At 46.3% G+C, this 7,994-nt stretch overlaps 1 protein-coding gene across 1 annotated transcript; it reads right to left on the bottom strand.

Moving 5' to 3' along the window:
• Positions 1–6: 6 nt before the first annotated feature.
• LOC311129706 (uncharacterized protein) lies at positions 7–7,465 on the bottom strand. Its single transcript, XM_084162115.1, has 4 exons — positions 7,204–7,465; positions 6,015–6,243; positions 3,975–4,284; positions 7–3,717 (listed from the first exon to the last, which is right to left on the bottom strand). The coding sequence occupies exons 2-4, from the start codon at positions 6,141–6,143 to the stop codon at positions 2,138–2,140; spliced, it is 2,019 nt and encodes a 672-aa protein (XP_084018241.1). The 5' UTR covers positions 6,144–6,243; positions 7,204–7,465; the 3' UTR covers positions 7–2,137.
• Between the last annotated feature and the right edge of the window lie 529 nt (positions 7,466–7,994).

Here is a 7,994-nt window from a genome sequence, read left to right as displayed (position 1 = left end):
GATAAGTAATGTATATTACTCTCTTTATTAAGTGACACAGATGTGCATTAAACTTTGTGTACAATATGACTGAGCAAAAAATATAAAGGCGCTGCTGTACCATAGCAGCAACTTTAGTTGACAATTTGTAAATGTTTAATTGAATGTCAAAGATTTTGTTAGTGAGGCTTTTTGGTTTCTCTCTCTGGGTCTGCAAACTACAGGTATATTTCCCTGTGTGTGTATTCGATACTTCAAGAGTTACTGTAGATTTACCACAAAACCGGAGTCGAGATATGAATAGTTAAATATGTTTCACTCACACAACCACAATAATGTGTGCATGGTGTAACACATGATCCTTCATGAGTTACTGTAGATTAACTACAAAACCGGAGTCTGACTTTTTTCATTAAATAAAACTTTAAAATGGACAAACATGTTTCACGCAGACGCACACACACGCACGCACACAAACACACACACAGGGTTATGTACCAATATATCTGCAGTCCAGCGAGAAACAACAGGCATCAGTTATGATGACAGTTAAATTACATATTGCAAATGCAAGTTCAGCATACATTAATAAAATAAGGTCAAAACAAGAAAGGATTGTCTTTGTGAGTATTTCTGGATTCTGTGGCTTAAGTGTTTGTGTTTTGGACATTGCAAGCCCTTGCCCGACCTCACTAAGTGAAGTTTTTTTCCCTCAAAGTAGTAAAAGTCTACATTGCCAACCACATAAAGTGGTTTTGTGTGGGAGGCACGTCCATGGAGTAAAAATACCCTTTAGCCAGCGCTGTAGTTACATATCACTCCTTTCATAGAAACTCAAGCCTGTGCTCTTTTCTGTAACTTACATTCACAAAAATGCCATATAAGGAGTTAAACACATGGGGTCACTTCAGAACGTCCAATAACGTTATATCCTTAGAGCTGAGCGTATGAGGTAAACTATTTTAATTGCTGCTTAGTTTGCTTGGTATGTCAATCAATCGTTACGTTTCTAAGCTTTGTGCTTGCCTGGGGGAATGTACCCCCTTCTGAGTGACCTGTCTTTGATAGACCATAAGGCAGCAGTGGAAATCAACGGGTGCATAAATACCTATAAAGTAGAATATCATCAATATGCATGAGTAGGATGGTTATAGATACATTCTAAAAGATTAGTGAGTGAAGTTAATTCAACCTTATTCTGCCAGGAAAGTGCTTCAAACTATGTCATTGTTCATGCTCATAACAGCTGCACGGTGAGATACATCACACTCATAATAACCTCCTGGATAACAACCATGCTCAAATCGGTAAACAAAATAACATGTTATGAGGCTCTTCAGTTCTCAGGTGACTTCACAGTCAGTTTATAATGATTCAAGTTCACTTAAAATCAGTACCAGCAGTACCAGCCTCAAACTGATCAGTAATGAATATAGTGTCATACAAAGTAAATGTAAATATATTGGGTATATAAATCCATCTTTGGAGAGTGAGAGCATGTAAGGAATGATTCTCACTGGTCGCTGAGTATGTGACATCAGAAGGAGGCAAATGTAGTAAAAGGTCTGTCAATGCCATTGCCAAAGACATTCAGCTGTCTGCATTCCCCTTTGTACAGGTCTGTTTTTTGTCTGTTTTGGCCGAGAGAACAATAGAGGTACATGCATACTATAAAGTACAATATGTCTTGGATCAGTGGCAATGTAAAACTCTGAGTAGGATTACAGTTAAATAGAGCACAATAAAAAGACAGAGCTTTGATGCATATAACAGCTCCGTGGGAGTTGTTGGGTGTATGTATTTGTGGGTATGAGTGCATGTGCACGTGTGTGTTTGTTGAGTGCGTGTATGTGTGTTTGACAAGTGTGTGTGTATACATGTGTGTGTATTTGAAAAACGTATGTGTGCTCATTTGTCACCAGGCCATGTGACGTGTCCGACTTGTTTGTCAGCATTCAGCGCTCAGAACCGGGTGTGCAGGTTTCAGCCCGGATCCTGTTTCATTCCCCAGTAATGTAGATATCCTCTCCTGCCACGCCTCACACCCTTTCAGAAAAACTCCAAAGGCCTTAGCTATGTCTGTCCACCTGGAAGCTGAATGGAGGTTATGCAGAGGAGGAGACAGAGAAAGAGGGAAGACAGCGGTGCGATCCGAGAGTTAGAAAGTGTCTTTCAGCAGTCCCAGTTTCCGGAGCGCTTCTCTGCGCGACTCATCCGTCACTCCCCGTCCGGAGAACTGCACAGTGATCCCCTGGGGTCGGAATGAAGGCTTGGAGATGGACTTCCGCCGGGACTCCGGAGAAGGGGGAGACGCCACCACCCTGTTGGAGCTAGGGGGAGTGCTGTAGCGGAAAGGTCTGGGGGCTGAAGAAGGCACTGGGGCTGAAGCTTTGCTGGGGGACCTCACTAAGGTGTGTGCGAGGATGTCAGGGGTGGTAAAGGGGGAGGGGGTGGTGTGGGATGGGCTGACCATTCTGGTCTTCCCCCTGTAGCTGTTGGCCTCGTAGGGCATGGTTTCTACTTTGGTTGGGATGGAGGTGGAGGCTGGTGGAGGCATCCTTTTGGCTGGGGTGGAGTTGAAGGCTGGGGGAGGCATCACTCTGGCTGGGGTGGAGGTGGAGACTGTGGGAGGCATCTCTCTGGCTGGGGTGAAGGCTGGGGGAGGCATGGCCCTGCTCTGGATGTCTGGTTGTGGTGGGTCAGCCCTGGTTGTGGTAACAGGAGCAGGTGTCATTACCTTAGTCTTACCCCCGTAAGGGTTGAAGTCACTGTGAGAGGTCACTGGGTGGGCCTTATTGCCATGGCCACCTGTGGAGGGAGCAGCAGCAGCAGCCTTAGAGGGGTTCACCACGATGGTCTTCCCGCCGTAGCTGTTAAAGTCCTTGGATGAGACTTCGGGCGGGGGAGAAGCAGGCTTGTTGTCATGGATACTGGAGTGAGAGCTGGTGTTGACTGTTGATGGTGGCAAGGGGCTTGCCTGTCTGGCCACGACTGGTTTACTCACGGGTGTCCGTGTAGGGGTATTAGTAGGAACGGGTGTAGGGGTGGCAACCGGAATCGGGGCAGCAGCGGGTTTGGTGTTTGTGCTGCTGTTGGGGGTGATTAGGAGAGAGAGATCCCCTGACGGGGAGCGGTTTCGGGTCAAGCCCAGTTTGGACAATGCCTCCATCCGGGACTTATTTGGAGTGGGATCCCTGAAGGACTCACTGCGGGTGGGAAGGTTTACCTGGACCTTCTGCAGCCCATGGAGCTCCTCCGCCTCCACAGGGTGGGACGTCCCTGATAGGTTAGCCAGCATCTGAGACTTTCTGTCCTGGAGGTTCACACTGGCCAGCGAATGGCTGTGGTGCTGGTTGCTGCCCATTATCATGCTGATGTTGCCGGGGTAACGGGTGGGCTTGGCTGAGGTGGTCGGGCCCTGTTTGATTGGATAATCCGGGGAGGTAGGTGGTCTCTCTATGTTCTCTAAGTCGAGGCTCCTACGGGGGTTGGACAGGAGGGAGGAAGAGAGGATGTTGGTGTTCCCCCCGCTCCCCTGGTGCTCGGCGATCTTCTGGGCGATGAGGACGGGGGTGGGGACGGAGCCTACAGGATGGTACAGGGCGTGGCCATAGGGGGCGCTGTCCTTGCCAGGGTGTGGCAGGTTGTACTCTGTAGGGAAGTTTTCCATCGCCTCGCGCCTCGGCTTGTTCTCAATATGCCTCTCAGGGTTGTTCATCACCATATTCTGGGTGAAATCTGTGAAGAGAAAGAGTTTGGAAAGTAAACTCATCAGTTCTCTATACATTCTGTATCTTCAAAAGACAAGGTCAATGGCAAGTCTATATCTTCAATTGAAAGTCTGAATCATATCTCTTGTAGAATCACTATACAGTACAAATGTCAATGCTGAGTAATCTGTCATTCTGATGATAGTGATAAAGTCTGATCTCATTTGACTGTAGTAATTCTAATGATCCAAGGGACTGATAATCATAATCAAATGTAAACAGTACTGTTCAGGGTGGAGCGAGGAGTGGACTGTGCTGTGCCTGGCATGGGGGGGTTGAACGGTGCCTGTATGGGCTGGACCAGATCAGGCTGTGCTGGGCGAACCAGGTCTATGATGTCCTGGTCCTTGGGGCTGGTGGGTCTGTCCAAGGCTGAAAGGGGTGGTACAGGGCTGGGGGCGGATGCCAGGGTGGGGGGTCTTGGTCCATCAAGCTCAGCTACTGCTGGGGTAGTCAGCAGGGAGTCGATGGTCTCCTCAAAGAACAGGATACAATCCTGCTCCTCCTGGCTTAGGAACTGCAGCGACTTATCCTCCTGTAGAAGGCGACACAGAGCACAGGGCAACACAACACACATGAGTTACTTGGATGGGAAGCACCGGCTACAGGGACACACTAGTAGATCATCAAAAACATAGGTTAAAGGTGCTCTTTGGTTAAGGGGTAATTGGTCACGCATGAGTTACTGTTATACTATACTGTATGTCACAGTAATGTCTCTCCTATTCCATCTCAGGTCTAGTGTATGGAATATACTTCCTGTTGCCCAAAAACGTTATGAAAAGGATGGAAACAAACACAGATCTTGTTCGTTTAGCCTTTCCCTTCATACTCTAAAGGACCACACTACATCGAATGATGATCTGCCGTTCGTCTGACGTTCGTTCGGCGCGCTGTGTTTTAGGGACCACCCGCTGGTGGACATCTGACTGCCAACGTTTTTGCACGATTCTTAACTGAGAGACCCTGTGTCCCAATCCATCCAGCTGCCTGCCATCTCTCGTATGTTTGTGTATGTGGGTGTGTATGTATGAGCGACGGTGAGAACACAGGGCTGCTTGTTCATGCTCTCCCACCTCCCAACCTTCTAATCCCCCCAACCTAGCTCAGAGACCCCCGTCCTGGAGGGAGGAGCCTACACCCTCCAGCCCCTCCCACAGGGAGGCCTCACTGCCTACATGTTACATCACTACCTGTCCCTCTGTACAGAGCACATACAGCCACGAACACAACACAATAGGCATAGGGTATCCAATGATAGGGCTGCTTTGACGGCTGCTGGATGACACTGACTATAGATTTTTCCACTGCTCCCTGGGGTCTGTTTCACTCAAGATAATGCGCTGAATCAAAGGGCAACCTGGTTAGATTGTTTAAAATGAAGCTTAATGGGTTTAGGAAAAAGGTATTAGGTCAACAGAATGCACAATCCAGCTAGAACCTAGCTATATATACTGTAGATCCCCATAAAACAATGTATCAGCTAAATACACACATGTAGACAGTAGACACACAAACCTGGGAAGCGCAAACAGACACAAATACCTGGCTGACAATGGGCAATTTCTATTGCAACAAGAAAAGAAAATACAGATGCACCCATACACCTTTCATCGACAATTACCACCACTGTCAATCAGTGACAAACCAAATAGTTTTGTTTCTTACTAGGGTGGATGCCATCTCGTTGCTAGGTATCACTGTAGGGATGGAGAGATCAATCTTTACCAGAGTAAATCTTTACCACAACACAGACCTACTTGTTCTACTGAGCCACACATACACACTATGCACGCACCCATGTGCACACTCACACACACATGCACTCACGCATACACCGGCAGACAAACCCAGTTGAAACCAAACACAAAGACCACTGACTTTTGTTGTGTGAAGCAGGACCTACAAAACTGCACCTTAACCGGTTTCCCTCAGTCTCCGTGGTGTGTGTGTGTATGTGTCATCCCCGAGGCATGCAACAGGATGTAGTGGTTAATCCTGTGTAATTTCTCAGTGACAGCATGACAGAGGGGGGCGTGGAGACAGACTTTGCTGTATAAACAGCACAGTCAGGTTTTTTTCACAGTCACACAATGAAAAGCAACTGCTCTAAACCAGGAACAGGTGGGTGAATACTTCAACGCCATGCCCCCCTAACATGGGTGCATAAATTGTGAACAAAGGGAGAACTATTGAGAACTTTTGACCTAAGATACCAAGAGAATAAACCATTAACTAAAAGGGTTTCATATAAGTTATACTCACACATGGTCTACTGCGGGAGTTTCTATTAGCGCCATCGTGACCCCTGTTGACCCCGAAGTTGAGGTTCGGATTGGCCTGCACTCGGGCGTCCATGGTTATCGGGTCAAATGCCAGGCGACTTGTGGGCATCTCACGAAGGGTCAGGGGTTTCCGAGCAGTCTTTGGAGAGCAAGTCCGGGAACGTGTCTGCTCTCACTCTGAATAACCTTTTAATCTCCTCAAACACAGTCTGGACACAGAGAGAAGACGGACGGCTTTAAGGAAAGGAGGCCAGGTCAAATAATAACAGAATAGTTGGTGTACAGTATAAGACTACTTCCCTGATAGCCTGAACAAAGGCTGTACAGTAATAGAATGAATGCAATAATACGGTGATGTTTTGGTTGACTATAACATCAATATCATGTTGTTGACTGTCTCAATACTCTCAGGGGAGACAGCTGGTGAGAACAGAACTCTCCCACAGCTCCCCTGGAAAAATGTCTTCCTCCCCTCCCCAAACACTTATTCATTGTAAATCTATTTCATGTAAATACCAAACTCTCAACCCAAAGTTTGAACTCCAAACTGACACTGACTTAACCATCTCAGCTGAAGTGAAGTATCAAAGTCATTTTGCAACAGGTTTTCATGTTTGCCATTGCTGGTCGCCTCACCTCGGGGCAACACATCCCCAAGCATAGCCAAGAACAATGTGCACCTTGTTCAGTAGGTCCCTCGACTTGTGCGTCCTTGTTATTTATAACACAGTTATTACACTCTCTATAGCAGGTAGTTATTACAATATACCTAGCACCTGTCACTCCGTGGGTAGTCATGGCACAGCATCACTAGTACAGAGCTCATAAACTGATAGACGAGTTATTCTGGATCAGGTATGTCAGCGACGAGCAAACAGGCTCCACCGGACAAGCCCTCCTTGTTTAGGACCTTCAATTGTAAGCTCAAAGCTGTTGATGAGTGATTTGTCAAGGTGACTGCTTTGACAGATTCCATTCTCTCCACTAGTTTCGACGTAGCCTATGCGTTTGTCATGAACAAATAAAGCCTAAAAGGAAGACTTCATATTCCCAGTCCCAGTATTTTCTTTGCAGATTTGAAATAGGCTTCCATAGACACACGGTATGGTAGACACATGTACATTGAACGTACTTTACTTAACTTTCTTAAAATTGAGATATGCACTTACCTTTATAATAATCTCAAAAGAACCACATGCTACAGAGAAAAATATATCAAAATGTCCCAAAACTTCACTCTGTATACAGGGATGGAGTAACAAACTCTTCCTTTACGTAGAACAAAAACATAAAATCGTTAGCTTTGTTCTCAAAGTTCTCTGCCCTCCCGTCTCCTCGCGGTACAGGCGTACTTGGTGAACTCCCCGTGCGTAATGTGGCAGGTCTCCTGTTCCAGTGGAGCGTTAAGCGCACAGGACTCCACCCAATACCGCAGCTGAGCAGTAAACTGGAGCTTTTATTCAAGTGCTGGAGACTGCCCACTGACTCATAGAAATGATTAAGAGCGCCTTTCTTTGAGTCCCAGTTAAATATGTAGGCTATTATAGGCTTTTTCACTTAAACAATTAAGCAATCTTGGCTAATGACAGCATGGCCAGCCCTTGAACTTAACGCAAGAACTAACGTGTCACATCTGGACTGTTCTGCAAACATTTTGCTACAGACCCTATAGCCTACATATGAGCTAATATTATGCACGGGATGTAATTAATAATCCTGTTTAGCCTACATATCACGTGTAGCAGCGTTTGCCCTGCCCTGGTTGGGACCAAAACTGAACAAACCCGACTCTCTAGACTAGTGTTTAATTAGTTTCAGCTTTGGCATAAATGGGGTTGGCACTCAATGCACGCCATACCCTAGCATTGTTATTTACATTTCATTCATAGGCAGGCATGTCTGTTATTTTCATGAATCATAGTGCCTCTCTTTTTTTCCAGCCTAGTGAGTGACATAATTA

Source organism: Coregonus lavaretus (assembly GCF_964263955.1).
Source record: "Coregonus lavaretus genome assembly, chromosome: 5".
In the NCBI taxonomy this organism is placed as follows: domain Eukaryota; kingdom Metazoa; phylum Chordata; class Actinopteri; order Salmoniformes; family Salmonidae; genus Coregonus; species Coregonus lavaretus.
The sequence above is the reverse complement of the archived record's forward strand: the minus strand, read 5'-3'. Positions and strand labels throughout refer to the sequence as shown.

What these genes read in the sequence shown, in the direction of transcription:
- LOC311129706 (XM_084162115.1), bottom strand. Translation starts at nt 6,143, where the DNA reads ATGCCCACAAGTCGCCTGGCATTTGACCCGATAACCATGGACGCCCGA. An exon ending in ACTCCCGCAGTAGACCATGT is followed by an intron (nt 4,285 to 6,014) that starts GTGAGTATAACT and finishes CGCCTTCTACAG; the next exon opens with GAGGATAAGTCGCTGCAGTT. An exon ending in TCCTCGCTCCACCCTGAACA is followed by an intron (nt 3,718 to 3,974) that starts GTACTGTTTACA and finishes TTCTCTTCACAG; the next exon opens with ATTTCACCCAGAATATGGTG.